We start from the raw sequence: 19973 nt of genomic DNA on the forward strand, positions 1-19973 counted from the left end.
CTCGAATCGAAAGCGCGCTGGCGCCAATGATAATGCAGCGCTCACTCCTCTGGAATGCACTGCTGTCGCGTAGCCGAGGGAATGCGTGTGTGCAGTGCACGCGCCTGCGATATATTTGTATACTCGTGCATTCGCCCGGCGATCGACGAATCTGGAAGCGAGCCGAGGCAGACCGTCGACCAACAGCCACCGTCCAAACCTTTCGATCTTTAAATTTAGCCTTCGAATCGCGACCACCTTTCCTCGCTTGCTCACCTCTTTGGTATTCCACCGGCGCGCGGAAATTCACCTTGTCCGGTGATTAAAACTCTCTCGACATTGCAGCGTAACTTCTTCTGAAATCATTTTTCGAGGGAAGAAAATCTCCGAAGAATCCGAATTTCCGGTGACTGTACAAGCGACGGATGTTTCTTGGAAAATGAACGAACAAAGAGAGAAAGATAGATAGATAGATAGAGAGAGAGGGGAGGAGGAGGAGGAGGAATACCAGCGGAGTAATGTTTGCTCATCAAACAGGATATTCGATTAAAATGCCAGAGACGGGAATAAGCAAACGATTCCAAAAATAGTCTGCATCGGTTTATTCCATTCTGCTATCTACGCGGTGCTGCTACGTTTCTGTAGGATGGTGTGTTCTGTTCTCGCGAGAACCCCATGTATCCGGGGCAGTTTTTGCGATACATGACGTTAGAACGCGTGGCAGAACGCGAGATGCTCTGACGCATCCGTTACTAAGACGAACGAGCAAAAGTCGAAGGTCGTTTTTCTTCTGCCGATGCTCGTCGCTCGAGGCTGATTCTTCGCCACGACGACGCAGAATTCCACGCACTGAGTAAAGCTGGATTTAAATCGTGGAAGATACGGAGACAGCGCGGGAGACATCGGTGGCAGGTTCGATCGAAATGGCATGCAAACGGTGAAAGGCGGTAAAATTTCACTCCTCGATTCGTTTGAGGATTCCCTCCTCCTCTCCCTCGTCCAAGGCGTTTATATGCCGATTTCGCGGCGTTCACAGACCGAACCGAGAAAAGTTTCACGTCAACAACAGGGAGGACTGGTTTGGCTTCGCTTTTTAATCCACTCGATCTTCTGGACGCCGACTCGCGCGAGAATCTAGGTTTGTAGAGCTGCGACGAACACGGCCGCGACAGGGTTGACGGAACGAACAGCCCTATCCACTTTCGTTCCTAATCGATTTAACATAGTGAACGAGAAAGCTGCGCTAGTCCATGCAGAAGATGGTAGCGATAAACCCAGGCCGTAAAATCGATCAGTAGGTAAAAGATTTACAGGTTCCGAGGGCTAAAACCAAGGAAAATGACCCTCGCGCTCTGTGTTCGCTTTATCAAGCTTCGAATCTGTCGTTTACTCGTACCCCTTGGTCCTTTGTCATCGAGTTCTTAAGGAAAGAAAAACAAGAACGGAATAGAAGAAGTTGGCCGCTTTACTTTACGATCCGACTATTTCCACCTGAAATATTTATCGCGATCGACCGCGTTACGTTGACACGGAGCTCGAAAAGGACTCGTGACCGGGAATTTACGCCGAAAGGGCAAAGATAAACGGGCGAGTAATAGGTCTCGACGTCAGTGCGGAGAACAAAGGGAACGGATTGGCACGGATAGGTGCCGTTTCACCTACGTGACACGTGTGGAGCAAGCCGCGCATATACACAGCCCAATTAAAACCTACGCGCGATTACTAACGCATCTCGACGCGTACACCGAAATACCGTAAAATTTTCTCACGCGAATCTACGCGTGTATCGGCGTACGAAACAGTCGTGTGCGTGAGTGCGTCGCGGTGGACGCGTCGCGATCGAAGGTGAGCGCCCACGTGGCGCTTTCGAGGCTACCTTTTAACGGAGTTTCCTCTCCGGTACCCGCTCTTCCCTCTTGTCCGACAGAAGCGGCCTGTCGTACCCATTACTCGCGATGACACAATAACAACGACAAAGGCCGTCGTCGAGCCGCTTACGCAAGGACGCGTGGAAGGTAAGAGGCGACTCGATTAAGCGGATATTAGTCAGGTCGCGATTCGTTGCCGCTCGTCCAAGTACTTGCTGTACAGAGATATCAGCTTGTTCGGAAAATTCGCAGCGAAAGTTAAGAGAGTTTCGATTAGAATCGCAGCGCGTTTCGACCTCCGTAACTTCACGTGTCTCCTCTCTTGCAAATCCGCTATGAAGCGTTAGAGAATTCGCTGATCGTGAATTCTTTCAAACGAATGTTGCAGGCTTCTAGAGTATTTAATTTCTTGGAGAAGTTTCGCGAAACCCGAGCTGAATAATAACGAGCTATTTCACATCCTCGTACCGAGATTAATATATTTTTTTTCCATTCTATCGGACCGGTTAGGGATTTATAAAAATTCTTTCCAATTTTCCACAATGCGTACGCTTCCATCCAGTGGATGGTTTCTGTCGATGGAATAAACTTTTAGATTCTAACGCGGCTATTTTCCAATGGACCACGAGAGATCGAGCGTATCCGTAGATCGCGGCTCGAAACGTTGGCGAGCAACAGTGCACGGCTTTCAGCTGGAGCGGAACGGAGGAACGTTTAAATCGGCGCCACGTCTACGGCCTCGGCGACGTTCACCGTGCCGGAGAGAAAACTGTGCTAACTAAACGCGATCCAAAGGCAACCGGTGATCGTTCTCGCGTACATATTCTCGTGTACACGTTTACGTCTCGCTGCGTGTAACTCGTTCGCATCTTCCAACGAACTTTCGACGTTGTTTGGTAAATGAGTTATTCCAAGTTGCAGAAACGTGTAAGTTGAACGGGGTTCGAAGTAGTTAGGGTGTAAATGGTTGCTCTTTTCCGTAAATCCTAATGCTCGTAAACATGGAAGAATCGGCCATTATTTCGCTCGACAGAGCGTTAAATAGGGATTAAGGGTTATCCAGATATATTCTCAATGAGACCGACCAACAGACTATTAATAACATCCACATGAAGCCAGTCATCAAACTGTTATTATCTAACTGTTGTTACAAGTATTGTGTATAGCATCAAGATAATTACAGCCTCTAGCTATTATTATTAGCTATTATCCAATTAGGATCATATAGAAAAATTATACTTTCGTAACTACGATATTATGTTATAAATGACAAATGTTTCACTATTATCCAACTTATTATTTGATTCTGAGATGTGCGATGGTTAATTTTTTACTCGATGATATCACAGATCCAAATACGATATAAAGTCTATTTCATCGAAGAATACAAAACTTAACTACCCTGTTAATTATCGCATCTATTCGAATCTGGTTTTGAAATATTCAACGTGTTTGCCGAAACAACGAAAAATATTAGACTTACCAAAAAGGATAATAAATTATCGGAAGTGTTTCGACTTCGACATGCTAAAAATACCTCGAGGCTTACCTGTAACAAAAACAAGACACGTGCATATAATAAGTATAGCGGCGTGTAATGAAGCAATCGAGAAAAAGTGAAAATTACAAGCGCATAAAAGGTAAAAAGATAGCAAGTTTCGAGTGGAAAGCAAGCGACTGGCATGACGCCACACGGTTAGCGCCATAGGGTGACATTGGGAGGGGAAGGCAATAATTACAAAGAGTCGTATAATTATCGCAGTGCGTGGAATCGAAAGAAAGATCCCCGAGCTACGCCTATCCCACGACGATTTCTCGACATTCGGGTCATCATCGACTAACCATCCCACGTAAAAATGTAAAAATATTCCATAGACGGATACTTCTGTAAGTTAAACGCGTTTGACGAAACATCTACGTTATCGGTGAAAAAATATCGAATATTTCCTTTTGCGAGATTTACTTTCATTAAAAAATTACGAATAAATTCAACAAGCGTTTATTATTTTATCCTTTGCAATCGGCACAGGTGAAAGCACGAGGGCCTACGATTTTTCTAAACTGGCAGAAAAACATGAAACGTTGATGCAATTTATATCGAGAAAAACTACACTTCCAATCCTTCGAGTCCTAATAATAATAATTAATTTTTTCATCCACTTACACGCTTCGATCAAATTCAGAAACTATTACTATAAATCAAACAGAGTATCAGAACGTCTATGGACGAGTGCACCGGTAACCGGCTAATAGTTGGTCGTCGTTTTATTCTGTTTGGAAAACGCTATTAAACGAAAGTTGAAATAGAATATAGGGCAGATATCCTACGGACGAAGTTCTCTATCGATGAAAAAAGAAAAATGCGAGTAAAACGATTCGCAAACGGTTTAATACGATTTCGCGTGAAAAGGAGGTTGTGCCTTCGCTCGTTAATATATGCAGAGGTATTCGTCGAGCTATCGGAAGAGGAAACGGCAAGATCGTTCGATTTCAAGGAAGGAGTCGCAGAGAAACGAGGACACGTCCCAACCTGGTAAACGAGAACGTTAAAGCGTACGTACGGCTTACGAAAGAGGAAGCGACAGTTAGACAGTTCGTGTCATCGTGTTCCGTACTACGTAGACCTTTCGTCTTAACGGGTCGAGTGTCCATTTCCGATCTACTTTCGCGAATATATATATATATATATTGCTGGTTATTTTCTTCTTTCATAAATGCAAATCCTTAGAATGGAACAACTTACGGTAAAACGACTCTGCGCAAAGCGGCGGAGTCGATGGCCGGACGAACTTTGTTCGTTGATCGATCAGAGTTACGAAGGAATCGATTTCGAAATCGGACAGCGGCGCAGATACTGGCGATTGCGACCGCGATCGAGTCGATTTCTCTCGAGCGGCCGCGCTGTACCAAAATATCGTAATAATTTCTTTCAGAGGCGGATCGAAAAATTCGCCAACGTGGGACGAAAAGCTGTTACGACATTGCCAATATCTGTCGCTATGCAGCGATAAACGAAGAGGGCGATAAATCGAGCGAAATAACTGGCCACACCTGTGCATGGTATAGACGCTATATAGTAGGTGGGCATGTAAAATTGTCTGTGGCACGGTCACGCACGTTCGACTTCTGCAAAACTGTATTTTACGTCGGGACGATCATGAACGAGACCATTCGCGTGCAATTCGTGCAAGCCTGTTCATGATCCGGAAAGGAAAAAAGAAAGAAATAGGAAAGAATAAAGGAAGAAAATATGGATGAAATCTCTTGCGACAATTCCCGCCTACGTATTCCTACGTATATCAACGACGTTTATTTCCTTCTGGTTTGCTGTCCTTTCTCTTGGAATGCGGTGTACTTACGATGGAATGTCATATCCCGTGTCACGGCTACAGACACCACAGGTGTGACTGCAATTTTTACGTTTCACCTTACATTCTTCCGGAGAAAAGAATCTGAACGTTGCGTCGAACGTTGCTTTTTGCTCGTGTTTCGATACGATGCCGGCTTTTTCCTCCTTCTCTCATTTTTTTTTCTCTTTCTCTCTTTCTCTCTCTCTCTCTCTCTCTCTCTCTCTCTCTTTTTGAATTAAAGGAGCGATACTCTAAAATCACGGAGACAGGCTTTCGGGATTATTTAGTCGCAGGAACGGAGAAAACCATGGAGGCCAGTGATTGCGTGCGAGAAACGCGCCGCAGACTGGCTCGTCAGCTGTCAGTCCCTGGAACGAGGAATGTGCGTGTCGAGGGGAACGAATTCTCGCGTTTCTGCTGATGACCGGTGTTTTCTGTTGCTAGGCTTGAAAAGACCGGACCACGAACAACGCGTAAACTTTTCACGGCGCACCTTTCACGACCGCGGTCGCGGTGCACCAACCACGTACTGGCAGGGAATTGCGAAAATCCGACGCAACCGCTTCCAAATATGTATACCGTTGCACGTGTTCTGTAACACTCGGTGACTTCGCCTAACCGAATCGATCCAAAGCCGACATTTGCCACGAATCGCGTTAGGACTGATGTAAACGAGAGATTTTTTTCTATCGTGATTTATCGTAGCGAACACGTGCTGTTTGCTAAGAGACAAAATAACGTTTTTTGTCCGCTATGTGACAATCGTGTAGGTACATACGCGTAGTAAATGGGCAGCTTGGTAGCTAACGAACGTAAGTCGGTGTTTCGCGAAAAAAGTCTACTTGAATATTATTTAAAATGTTATTTACAAAGGGAAGCGATCATCGCGCTCCTGTCATTCGCGCAACGTACGAATTAACGGCGATCCACGAAATCGTGCGCGAGATTACCGGTTCACAACGACAGCACGAATTCGTGATTCATAAAGCGATGTAGGTCAGGTTTGTAGAAGTTTACTATGACTAGATCGATGACGAATGCACCTTGTGTACGATAACGAAACGCCGGCTCCGGAATCTGCTCGTTCAAGGCTCTTCGTTTCGGCGTTACACCAATGACGTCAGCCGCGTGAAAGTTTCGCGCGTAACTCGTATCGCGATTAAATCGCGTCCAAGTCTGCGCGTATGCCACAGACCGGTGAAATATATCGTAGGAGCAACAGGTCGTGCGTAACCGAAGCCTGAGTGTCTTTCCGGAGGAAAGGCGGAAGAAACTCGCAGCAAACCGTTCATGAATATCGCTTAAAAGTTTTCCCCGATTTCGCGATGCTATCGATGAATGGTGTCGAGCTGTATGGCTCGATGCGAACAAGCGGATTTCGTTGCGCGACCGTTTCACCTACATTATAGAATCAGCCGCTGTGATACTTTGTTCTTATCTTCCGACGTATCGCAAAATTATAGATTCAACTTCAATTTATCACACTGTCCTTTCAAAGAAAAGAAAAAAAACAACAAAAAAAAAACCTGACGCGCGACATCGTTTCGATCACCGTGAAAGTTGAAAAAACCTAAAACTTGCAACTTGATGTCAATTTATCGACGCTGTTAACTGCGACGACAAAAGGACGAGTGGCCTTCCGAAGCAAAGTAAAGGACCGCACGTCGAGATACTCCGATCGAATCTACCCGATCGATTGACCCGCATTGCGTTACAAGGGCCGTATACAGAGCTGGCCATGATGTTTACAGGCATGTACTGTGCATCGTATAGCATCGAATCTGGGACAGAGAAAGAGAGAGGACACCGGTAAAGCGATATCGTCGGACTATATCGACTACGGTTGGCCGGAGCAGCCGCCGGAGGTGTAAGTGGCTCGAGAGACACGAATTCGCCCTTGGGATTCCTGCGAGGCGTGGGTGATCGGCTTTGTCGAGCGTCGATCGGAGAACGATCCAACGGTTTATCCGACTCCGCTCTTTCTTCCCTCGGCGAATCGACTTCTAGCATTTCCTTTTATTGGTCTAGCGTTATTTATTTTTGCTATAACCTTATTTCTGTCTTCTTCGCAAAAAAAAAAAAAAAAAAAATATCAAGATCTTTAAGCTTCACAGGATGGAGGCTGAGTCAATTTTCACACGTGCAAATATGTTACTTTTTATCGTTGTCGTTTCGTAAGATGCTTGCAAGACTTAAGCAGCATTGTAGAATTGCTCTTTATGCATATCGATCGTTTTGTATTTTAAACAAAGTTCGCCATCATATAGCGATAAGAGTCCTTTCTCTTCTTCGCTGCATCGTTACGAAATGAAACATTGAGCGCTCGTGACAACAACGATCCATCCGTTATTGTAAGATTACAGACATTCGACCATTCAACGTGACCGACACATTTTACGAATGGAAAGTGAAAATGGAAGAATAATAGGTCCCGAGTACGAGGATGTTAATTGGCAATATATATCTGGAGGTAGCAAAAACCGAGTATCTCGAGGAAACGGCGATATTGCAACGAATGAAGGAAGCAAGCAATACCTGCGTTGTTGCTTGCACATCTAGAACGAGCGTCAAGGTACGATTGATTCGCGTAATTTCTTTACTTTGGGCTTAGCTTATCAGATCACGCGGTACCCGAGTAATAATCTACAATTACAAAGCCCACGTATCTGGTTCTTGCGAGTTACGTACAAACCGCGCGTGCTGATCATTCGCCTAATTGCAACCCTGTTATTGGGGGTAGTCGAACGATCTCGAGATGAGAATCGATCCAACGATTCGAAAGCTTGAAATTAGCCGTGAATCACGGACGATCGACTTATTATCCGCATATTTCTTCCACAGCTGAATAACGAGACCGCGCTTTGGTTAAGATTAATTGCTAGGCTTTGGAAAATGAAAAATAGATATAGTATCTGTTTAGGTTTAAGGATAATGATCGGGTGATCTGGCTGGTACGCGAAAGGAAACAGGGGTAGATATCTTGCGATACGATAGAAAATGCGGGCAAGGTTATTCCCTTTCCAATGTACGCCACAATGGATACGCGGAACCGCAACGATCGACGATATATGTTGCTGGCGAAGTAGGACACCTTCGAGCGGGATGGTTAGACACGCTGAAACATACTTTCCAATGATTTCTGGATGCTACACGACCGAGATTAATTTTAAGACCCTGTTCGGATTAGTCAAACTACCTTCGTCCGAGTAATTTAAATTCCAACAAACTTAAAATCTCCCTATGAGGAAAACTGGTCGTTTACCAGACTCGAAATATCTTCTCGAGCGTTCTTATTAGTCAACTCGTTTCATTTCCAATAGTTTCGTACATTTTGCCAATGTAAATCCGTTCATATTGGTCTCAAATATTACCAATATAACGATAATACGATCAGGACTTGTTATACCGCTAATGAAACTGCAAGACGTTTCGCCTGGCGCGTATAGCATATTTAAGTTTGTAGATATTCCAACGTTCATATAATACGTGTTCGTACAAAGCTTCCACGAGCGTTCGAGTATTTCCATAATCCGCCGTAACTACTTCCTTTTTATTTGCCATTAGGTGTCCTCTTGAAATCAGGTTATTCGAACACAAACGATTCGAACTGAAGCGACTCGTTTAAATCCAAGGCAATCGTGCAACGTAACGAGAACTTTTCCATGCGAAAGAAAGGAAAATTTGAAGAGAGAACAGAAGCGCGGATGGCGAACGTTGCAAGGATAATCGAATCTGCATATCGTTAGCCTCGATCGAGGTTTCATCTTTCGACCACGCTACATAAGGACAAGGTTACCTATCTTTGATCGAACGCTCGATACACAAGAACGTTCTTGTGCTGGTATTGGGTTTTTCGATTCGACCGCTCGACATCAAGACGGATAAATACTCCGGATAGGTTTTTATCGTGAAAGAAACGAAATGCCGGTCGATTCGTATCGTCGTTTGCGTCGCATCGCTCGCTCGAGTTGGCCGACCTTCACCCGGCTACCGTCGCCATTATGCTCGTTACACACCGGTCGTGGTTGTAATTTACGGTTAACCGAACGGAAACCGAAGGGGAGCGACCGCGTTGTAGTAACGAGGTCGTCGCGTATGTGGTCTTAACGAACAAGCTACGACTCTCTCTTTCTCTTTTTCTGTTTCTTTTTCTTTCTCTTGCCCTGACTCTTTCACGATATCGGCCGTACAAATTCGTTCGTTGCTACTTTCCGCGGCTTCTATACGCCACATGCGAGTATAACTTCGGCATCGGTAACGAGAAAACAAGAATACCACGTCCAACTGGCAGATCGTGCCTTAATATGCGTACGTTAATACAGGGTGTTTAGTTTACCTCGTATTCCTCAAAACGATTTAGCTATCTCTTAGTCCGGCCACGGGAAACGCTAAGCGATATTCTCGTCTTCTGTGTCTTGTTTTTCGTACGGAGATTACGAGAGAATTATACGACGAGCACCCCACGCCGAGTTATGGAACGCGTCGATCGACGTATCGAAAGATATTCAGTTTCATCCACAAAAACGTTGACGATCGTCGATTGGATGCTCGTCGTTCTGAATCAGCTAATTTCGTTCTCACGCTATTCCTTCGTCTTTCGGAACTTACCGAGATACTCAAGAATTCAAAATAATCGAAACACCCTGTATGCTCAGAGACATTACAGATAATCACGTTGCAATTGCTTGCGAGGTTCCTTCGACGATCGCATCGTTATTATTGTTTACGACTTCGCAGCGAGAGTCGGTTAAAACGAAACGAAAAGCTGCGAGGGATGCACACGATTCCTTTCGGAGCGGATAAAGACGCTAGCAATAAGAAAGAAGGAGACGCAGGATACGAGAGGAGAAGGCGCATTTTGCGCGTCGTTTAACCCTAATAACTATGAATGGAAGCGCTGGCCAAACTTGTCTTTCATTTCGTTGAAAGAACACGCAGCGCGTGCAGAGAGAAAAGAGGAAGAAAACGAGCGTAGGCGTCGAGTATGCCACGGAACAACGAGCAATCTCGTTTTCAAGCATGCGAGAGTGTTTCCCAGCTCGAAACCAAGACGCGATTCGAGAGTCTGAAAAAATTCGATCGTTTCGAGAGGATGCGAATCGAACGAAATTTCTCGTGAATTTCTGCCTGACGAATTTCAAGAGAAGTCGTCGAACTAAGAAGCTCGGGAAAGAAAGGCTGCACGTTCGGAGAAAGCATATTTTTAAACGATTTATCCAACATCGCGTAACGTCTTTCTTGCGACACTGATTCATCCTTAACGAAGCAATCTAAAAAACCACGATACGCGTTCGAGTCGTGAGCATAGGACACACGGCGCAACGGTCCCAACGAAATGTCCTGGCAGGAAGAAATCGTGATCCATAGATCATGGGGATCGCCAACGATCCAGCGTCGCCCTTCTCCATCGTGCCCGACTTCCAAGCCTAACCTCTATGTCGTAATATCGCAACAACTATACAACACCTCTCTCTGCCTTTCGTAGCAGTTCTCGTGAGAGCTCGCGATCGATCTCGATCCATAGATCATTCCGGCAGGACGTTTCTCGCCCGATTGAGATTCGCTGATTTCCCGTACTCCGGCGAGATACCACCGCGAATCTACCGTGTCTCGTTCGAACGCACGAATCCAGAACGAGATCTGGATCTCGCTGTGTTTCACCGTGGCGAGCTAGAAATCGAACTCGAACGGAAATTTTTCTTCCCCTCGAAACGATATCTTTATTCGAAGGTCGGTGAAAAGAAAAGGACTGCAACACCTGCGACGACCGAAGGGAGTATTCGTTGCTTTGTAACGGGCACGAATAACAGCCTGTCTAAATACGGTACTGGTGAATAACGATGGCTGGAATTTCTCGTTATTTCTCAAGAGCCACGGCTCGTCTACGACTCTGGGTGGCTTCTTCCCTCGAACTCGTAGAACACGATCCACGAGAAGAGAGTTATCGATCGGATGAGCGAGCAACGCGCCAGTGAACGGACAATGATCACGGCGACCTTGAGAAGAAGGCAACGTTTGTTCGTTGATGTAGCTCGTTCGCGGTTCGTACCATCGTATTTTCTCACCCGTGAAGCGATCGAGCCATCGTACTTTTTACCAAAGGAGAGAGTTCGCGACGAACCAACGCGAGATCTCGGTCCGCGGCGACCGTTCCGATCGACTGACCCGATAAATATAATTAAGGAGACGGGAAGCTGAAGAGCCCTCTCGACACGGAACGCCACGACCGCTTTATCGTCCGCTGTATCTGTATCGCCGATAATCGCCGTTATCGTGCAGAAGGGATGTTAATAAGATGTCGCAGAACCACGCTGAGTCACGATTTCCCCTTTCCTTCGACGACTAACGACCGCCCAACCGATTGTCAAAACAACAGATCTCCCTGTTCGCTGAAACGAACGTATCTGTCTCTTGGTCGAGTGGAGTTTGACCGATGCACAATGGTCCGAGGAAAACGTTCTTCGGTGAAAATTGAAAAACGCCTTTATATCCACTTTCTATCGGCTAAAGCTCCGTCAACTTATTAGCAAAGTCAGTTTATACGATGTGATTCGACTATTTATCAAAAGTCGAATTTAAAATTTACACGCTCATGTTAACAAGTGTGTAAGCTTTCGTATAAAAGAAATCGGATTTATATCACTTTTAATTAATCTTTATAAACTTTCTCGGCAAATTTTCTCTTGAAATTGTTCTAGGATGTCTAAAGAGATAGGAACGCGAATAAGAAGCGAGAAGAGCTACAAGGTTAAACGTTGAAGTTGAAAGTTGAATTTTAATCACGAAATGTCGCTTTCCAAACCGTTGTCCACTGTTGGCATTGAAGGAAGAAAATGCGATAACGAGGAACGGAAGGAAATGGAAGAAAAACCGGAACGTTAGCTGCCTCTTGTCGAACTCGCATTCTCTCGAACGAAAAAAGAGCATTGTTATGTTAAGTGAAAGGAAGCACCACGGTACGAGAAGTATCCTCCAGAGCAAAGGACACGCAGAACCGTCCAAGAATGCTTGGAGCCAATGGGATCAGTAGGGAGCACAGCTGTTGCTCGTCTCGGAGACAGCTGCCGGAGCCTCCTACGGGACGTGCCGCCGGTAGAAACCCTGTCGAGGGTAAAGAAAAATCGTGAAAGAATCAGCCCATAACTCCGTCCGGAACGGAAATCTGTCAAGAGGATCGACGGGGTGGGCTGGCTACGAATTTAGATAGAAATCCAGATGAAAGAAATTTTTGACTAACGATATCCTCTCGAAACGAGTCTGGAATCCGTGCTATTTCATACGACAGTAAGAAGTTTAGAAATCTCGTAACTGAAATCAGTCAAATATTTCCAACTTTTACATTCTGCGATTTAGACGACGAGGAACAAAGTACGGCGAATGGTTGAAGTTACGTTTTCGCAGAAAAGAATTAACTAGGCTGCTAAATGTTTGTAGAGGACATTTAAAAGCGCGAGAATGCATAAAGTTTGTACAATATACAAAAATAATGGACCGTCTGAACCAAAGTACTCGCTATCAGATACGATGGTTCGTTGAATAACTTTTTATTTACCTATACTCTCTATTTCGTTAATTATGCCCACGAAACACGAAATCGCATAAACATCCGCGAAGTAACGATAATATTGAGTTTACGAGGAACGACCAATCAGATCCACGTTGCCTCCAGGTTTCTCCTTCTGATCGCTGAACGGTATGATTTTCGAGATTCTTATTGCATTATAAAAAGTGAAATGGATCGTGTACCGTGAACGACTCGCGTGTCGAAGCTCCGATGCACGGTTCGAAACACGTCGTCGTCCTTAACCGTTCCGAACAAAGACCACGGAATACGACAAACCGGATACGCGGTATCCCTTTGCTAGGAGATGAAGCGACCAAGCGACGCGCTTCGAGATCTCGTTTTTCCCCCTCGGTGGAAGGTCATCGACGACCAGCTCGCCAGCAAGCCTCCAACAAGTAGGCAGCCTGGCTGTCGCACTAATTGCAGGTGCCGTTACCGTTACTTTCCAGATGGCATGCCCGTTTCCGTCGCGTTACCTCGTACGCTCCAACCAGAGCGCTCTTGGCGAACGTAACCAGAGAGGAGTTCGCCGCTTGGCTATTTCTTCGCCACTCTCATCTTTGACAACCCGTCAATGGACAAAACCATACATGTATTAAATCATAACGAGCCTGTTATAAATAATAAAAGTCAAGCCTAATCGCTGTTTTAGTTAATTGCATCCACGCGGCTACGTACTCCGTAAATTAAGGAAATTATGGATATGAATTTGTAAGCGTTTTCTTGCAAGCGTCTAACATGGAATCCTTAATTTATGTTTTTATAATTCTTACAAATGGGTTTTCTATATTTTTGCTGCGTAGTCTTTCGCTAACCCATAATTCTCCGCCACTAATCTTTAATTATCTAAACGATTATTACGTGTCGTATGAAACCAACACGTATTTCAATACTTACGAACCTACGATATAGTATACGTGGTTTACCGTATGTCGCTTACAGGAAATCCCACTTGAACAGCAACGAGAACGCGCCTCTCGACTCTCGAACGACACAGAAAAAGTAGAAGCGTTTCTTTTTAGACTTTTCGCGATCCAACGCAATTATAGAACGGAATATCGATGTTTCCGCGTTTACCGAGTGGTTTGTCCACCGTTCCAGGTAAGTCGTTCGGCTCGTACGTTCGACCGACGTAAGACGAAGACACATTTCAACCTATCTACCTATTATAAGGGTATAAATATCGAGTGGCAAGTGCATAGCGGACGGTCTCTGCATTCTCAGTCCGGCCACAAGCTATTTTCAACCCACGCTAAACTCTCTCGCTCTCTCGCTCTCTTCTGCTTTGCACGATCCCCACTTGTCTTCGTATATTCTAAGACGCGACCCGATACCATAAAAAGCATCTGCCCGCGTCCCACTCTTACACAGCTACAAAATATCTTTCTGCCGATTGAATTTGCTCCTCTTCGCCGATGGCTCGTTAAAACGCCAACCGACATACGGAACAAATCGGTGCGCAGCTATTCCGTCCAACAGCCTTTGCTTTTGCATCTGTTTTCGCATTTGCCTCTGCATCTCGCTACTTTTTTCGATATATTATATTCCGCGCTTAAATTGATACGTATAAGATAAATTACGGAAAAAATAAAAAATCACCTTTCGATACGACAGCGAACATGACAGATTGGAACGGATTTTAAGTTAATAAAAATAAAAATGTAACAAGGTAATAATAATTAACGATAGAGAACGAATTTTGTTGGACCACTTATCGATCTATATTGTCGACCTGTGATCGTACGACATTTCTGTAGTAATAGTTATACATAAAATAATAATAATAATAATAATATCGTTTGTTTTTTTAGTTTCACGGTGCAGTTATTATAGCACGGTCGTTATTTTAAATGATATAGGTACTGTCGCGCCGCATCGATTACCATTTTTCCCGTGCTCACAAGAAATCCACTTACTCTCTGAGTCACGAGAAATGAATTTGTCTGTATCCTAAAGTATAGCACGTACATAAGCTCCAGCTTCTCTGGCGACCGCGCTTCTCTAATCAACGAGGCGAAATGTTTACGTAGAGGAATACCGTGCGTGTGATTCATAATACTCTCTGCAATTAGTTTGCGATCTCACACCTGAACAAGGAAAAACAGAAGCACCTTCTAGTTGTGATATTTCATTGACGAAAAAGCGAAGCGAAAAAATAATTAGTCTACGTCAAATCGATCTATGTTACGTCAAATCTTTTTAAACTCTCGAGTTGAATGCTATTTGATTTCTACAAGGTGAACTTAATCGATCAACTTCGTAAATTCGAAAGTAGACAAGAGCGACGAAAAAATATTTTTCTTTTTAATTTACCTCGGAATTTGATGTTTTATCTCATCTTCTTCCTATACGCAACTGGTAAACGTAAGCCTGTTGTTTTTCTCAGAAAAATCAACATTAATCGTTGGAATGCGGATGTTAATGCAAATTAAAAAAAAAAAAAGTAAATGAAATTCAAGCAGAAATATGTTCCATCTGTTATCGTAAGAAATATTTCACTTTGCATATATTTTATAAACGTTTTAGGCATTTTTATACTTAAGAGTCCACAGTCTACTAATCACGCATCCGGATAAAACCAAAAACCGCAGTCGACCAGTTCGGCTTCCAAGAGGTTCGTTTTGCGGCGAGAGATGGGAGGGAAGAGTGTGAGTCGATATAAAATTCCAAGACCGTGACGAACGAATACGAATAACGATGAAAAATCGTCAAGGCAAATGTCTGTCGTAGGCGATAAAACGCCTAGCATATAGCGAGGGTAAGTATCGATTACGCGCTCAAAATCTTTTAATCGGAGAGAACGAAACGGCGCACATTTGCTTTTCAGTTTACATTCGCGAATGGCACCCTATAAGCCGATATAGCCATAATCATAATATTTATATCGGGATCCCTCTCTCTCTAAAGTTTATGACGCGGCGCGGCGTCGCGCTGGTGGTTCGTAATTCGAGCCAGAATTAAATATCTGAATCGTACTCCACTCGTTTTCCTTTAGCGAACGACTAATTCGATGTAACAATTCCGCAAGAAAAAGGAACAATAAAATGCGATGAATAAAAAGTGCCATTTAACAACCGCCGTGCCATTCTCCTTTTGGATGCACGATTCTCCCTGGAATCTTACGTAAGCCAGACTTTTACGAAGAATCGCCGCGGTTGTTTGCATTCCTTTCCTTAATAACGTACACGAGTTTATATCGAGGTTTCGCATGCATCATACAGTTGGTCAAACAATTTAAAGGATCGTTTCCTCGAATCGCACGTACACGCAATTAATATCAATTCTTAAACTGTTAGACGCACACACGACTGCGAGCAACGACTGCTAGGCAACAGCAGATCGGTAAACAACATATTTCCAAGTAATTTCGACCTACGCGCCTTCATAACGTTAAAGTACAGTTCGAAATAAGTTGCACGGGGCTGTATACTTTCGTCAGCTACTATATAATTCTCCGTTCTTCGATACGAAAGCACTGTACGACTGGCGTGTATAAATCTCGAATGCAGCAGGTGTTTAGTAAGCAGCTGTTATTTTGCATTCGTAGCTAACGCCTAACGACCGGCGATCCTGATTGACGGCTGCATAAATCTTTGCAACGGTTAACACCTTTGTGGAATATCTCGAACGTATCCGGTCACTGAAAGAATACTAATAGCGGGTCGTCGTGAAAGAACTGTCGAGTTACGTCGTTAGAGCTTGATTCGGATGATAAATATTAATACCGTCTTGCGATTCACCGCGCGTCCCCGCTCTTTCTCTCTCTCTCTTTCTCTCTTGAAAATCACATAGTTTAAGTACGTTTGTATCGACGATGTGTGCAATCGACATCGTCGAAACGGATTACATGTACATAACGAGAACGATGTTGATACGTGTAATAACAACAAACAACGTAGCTGGTGGCCTACATTATCGCCGAGTGCAACGAGAATATCGTTTACAGCAGTCCACTACCTACCCACTTCCAATAAGCAGCAAACAAAAGGACCGCGAATGGAAATGGCACTGGAGCAAATCGAGGATGAATGCGCGATTGACTATAATAGGATCTCTCGACTATTTCAGGCAAATTTTGTCACGGTAAACGCATCCTGCGAGTATTATATCGTTGAAAAAAATACTTAGCGGAAAATATTACGCCGTAACTTGACGCGACTTTGCATACACGTCGTACACCTCGCGATGAAAACTTTTCCTTTCGCAACGGAATTCGAAGCATGTGACCTTCGTAATTATTTGCTCCAAAACTGTAACTTTAAACGTCGATACGCACGCGTCTCGTCGTTACGCGATTTTGCAAAATCTCTCGACCTTCGCGACTGTCGAAACATCGCGATAATAGCTAATGTACGGTTTGTTGATTCTTTCGAGCCGCTTTATCGCTGCTTTACGGCCAACGTAATATAAAAAATAACATTTTCGTTTTTCCATACACAACAACGACGACGAGAAGTTTACAGTAGGACGATAGATGTTAGAAACGAATTAAACTGTGTCGTTTATATCGCGCCATTCGATTCGACAATTTCTCTACGACGATCTCGTGTGCACAACGGAGGAGGATTCGTTCGGAACACACGGAGAACCGTGTTTGCAGATGCTCATCGACCTTGCACAGTTTCGGAGGAACGTTCCAAGCTATTCACGGTACCCTCCTATCTCTTCTCTTTTCTTTCGCTGTTTCCTAAGAAGCAACGGAATTTTCGAGAAACGGGAGAAAAAGGATACTGGCGTAAACTAGCGCAGACGGAGGTCGTAAAAGACGCGCGAAGTCTCGACCTCGATCTTCCGCGGTAGGGGCACTTTCTTTCTTCGGTAGGGTCCAGAACCGACTTAAGGGTGCCCCAAGGCCCTACTCGAACATTCTATCGCTAGAACTTTTTTGTTTTCTTACTCGAATCCTATTCGAAAGGTTTTTACACGCCGTCTGCTTCCAGTCGCGAAACAGTAATGTCTCTAAAGGAAAGCATTTCGACACGATAGCCAAACAAAACAAAGTTAGAAAAGGTACGCGAATAGAGAGAGAAAGACAAGAAGGAGGAAGATATAAACAATTTTAATTAACGGAGCTCGATGCGCGCGATAGATCGGTGACCTAGCGAGGACACACATAGGGAAAAACGATCGACGTCTATGTTCCGAGTCGGAAACATATACGTAGACGCGGTAACCTCGTTACACAAAGAGACGATGAGAAGAGATAGAATGGCGTGCAGACGAGACGAAGCGAGAAGAGGAAGAGAAGCAAGACTGGACTTACCGTGCGAAAGGTTGTTCCTCGACCTCGTACAGTTCCTCGAGGGTCTGTTTCGAGAGAAGCCTCTCCAGCCTCTGGGGCGTGGGAGCGAGATGCCCTGGGATGCTGGTAGTCTCGAACAAGCTGTCCGCCGTCATGGCCGCTACCCGGTCGACGGTACGTCAACTGAACCAAACGCAAAAGATGCACGGATAATCCCAAATTTTTCTGTTGCTCGGTCGTACGACGAAGCGTCACGACCGCCAAAGTAGATAACCAGCAGGCACACGGGTAGTCTCGTTGTAGTCGAGTCACACAAAAGAATAAAAGAAGAAAAGAAGGAGAAGGAGACGGAGGAAGACTATGGAGATTTCACTTGTTGCGATCACAGCCAGCAATACTCGCGTAAATATCCTCCGTATTCACAGGCAAACGTTAGAAAGGAAGTAGTAAGAAAAAAGGGAAGGTGTTTTCTCTCTGCTTCGGTCACTGCGTTTACACGGACTACGGGTTTACTCACGCCGATATAACGCGAACAACGACGAAACCAATCACCACGTCACTGTCGCGATTACAGGCACGCGTTTCATCTTGCTGCACGTTTCGTACGATGATCGTCGTCGATTAGAGGCGACGTCGAACGCACAAGTTTAGCCTCAGTGCACGCACCGATCGCGAAACGAAGCACGCGCTTCTATCGTGCGAGTGTTTATCACGCGCAACCACTCGTCGCGATGGTTGGCCAACAATTGAACCTTCCGCCGAAGCTTCGTGTGATTCCCCACTCTCGATTCTCCAAGCGCCTTCGCTATCTCTTCGCGTGGTGGGGAAACGTATCCCCACTTATAATAAAACTCGGTGACAGTACCGAACTGAACCGAAGCGATCCGAACGGATCCGAAACCGAACGAGTAAACTTACTCTTTGCACCAACTTCGAACCCGAGAGAGAAAGAACTTGACAGGCATGCACCGACCGACCGACCACTTCCTTTTCTCTCTCTCGCTCTCTATTCCTCCTCTCGCGCGTATTTCGCCTATGTTTCTTTATCATCCTCCTTCTCCGTCACCCCACGCGTCTTTCAAGCTTCGCGAACCGATCTTACGATTAATAAGCAATATCACGAGCGTATATACGATTCGATAACGAGATCTCCGAGACCGCGAGCTGCTCCATTTTTGCCACTCTCCACCCGGTGATTTCAATGCCGTACTTTCCGAACAGAAAACGATTCAGCAGCGTTCTCTTGGCAGGCGAGACGCGAACAACACGCGACTCTTTCTACGTTATTATCGTGCGATATCTCGCGTTAATAAAACCGTTTTAAAGCTAGTTTAACGAGCTAGTAAAGCATCGACAACGAGTAAATCGAATAGCTTACGACCGATCGAGTAAACGGAACTCACCTTGGACTAGCGAAGAAACGCGGAGAGCCAGGGGGCTTGTAAAGCGTGCCAGGATCTTGTCAACTACCGTACATGATTATGGCGACCGAGCATGAATAATTGAATGTATAATTTATCGATTTCGCGGCGAAAGAGCGGCAGCAACGATCCGGAGAAAGAGAGGGGCCGCGAAGTCGTGGCTATGCGCGCCTCTGCATTATAGATCTCCTAATATGTCGGTGCAGCTTCCAATGCCGATATAAATCAGCTAAATCTCGATAAGGATAACCGTTGTCTCCGCGCTCTATGACGCGGTTCTATCCGCACGAGTCTCGAATCCAGCCTCGTCGCTCAAACGTCGCGGAATTCGGAAATCGAATTAACGAATCGTTTATTCTCCCGACGGCTGTTCCTCTAATTGTCAGATGGAAGAACAGACGCGTCAGTGGAGTACGTTCGAATAACTTCCATCAAAGTCTACGTAATATCCTATTAGGAAATTTGACCAGACGGACGAAGAGTTAGCCGAACGCATTTCTTAACAGGATCTTGCGAAACACGCGGACGAGTTTCTCAATCGAGTTATCT

The 19973-nt window shown here is 44.9% G+C and overlaps 1 protein-coding gene across 1 annotated transcript in view; it reads right to left on the minus strand.

Moving 5' to 3' along the window:
* The window catches only part of LOC117216321 (serine/threonine-protein kinase 17B-like), a 61088-nt gene extending 42320 nt beyond the window's left edge, over window positions 1-18768 (minus strand). The window contains exon 1 of the mRNA XM_033462939.1: window positions 18025-18768. Within this exon, the coding sequence (XP_033318830.1) occupies window positions 18025-18158 (134 nt within the window). The 5' untranslated portion in view covers window positions 18159-18768. The remainder of the gene's footprint in view (window positions 1-18024) is intronic.
* Window positions 18769-19973: the final 1205 nt, after the last annotated feature.

The sequence above is a fragment of the Bombus bifarius genome, unplaced genomic scaffold (genome assembly GCF_011952205.1).
Source record: "Bombus bifarius isolate JDL3187 unplaced genomic scaffold, Bbif_JDL3187 scf7180000010271, whole genome shotgun sequence".
Classification (NCBI taxonomy): Eukaryota; Metazoa; Arthropoda; class Insecta; order Hymenoptera; family Apidae; genus Bombus; species Bombus bifarius.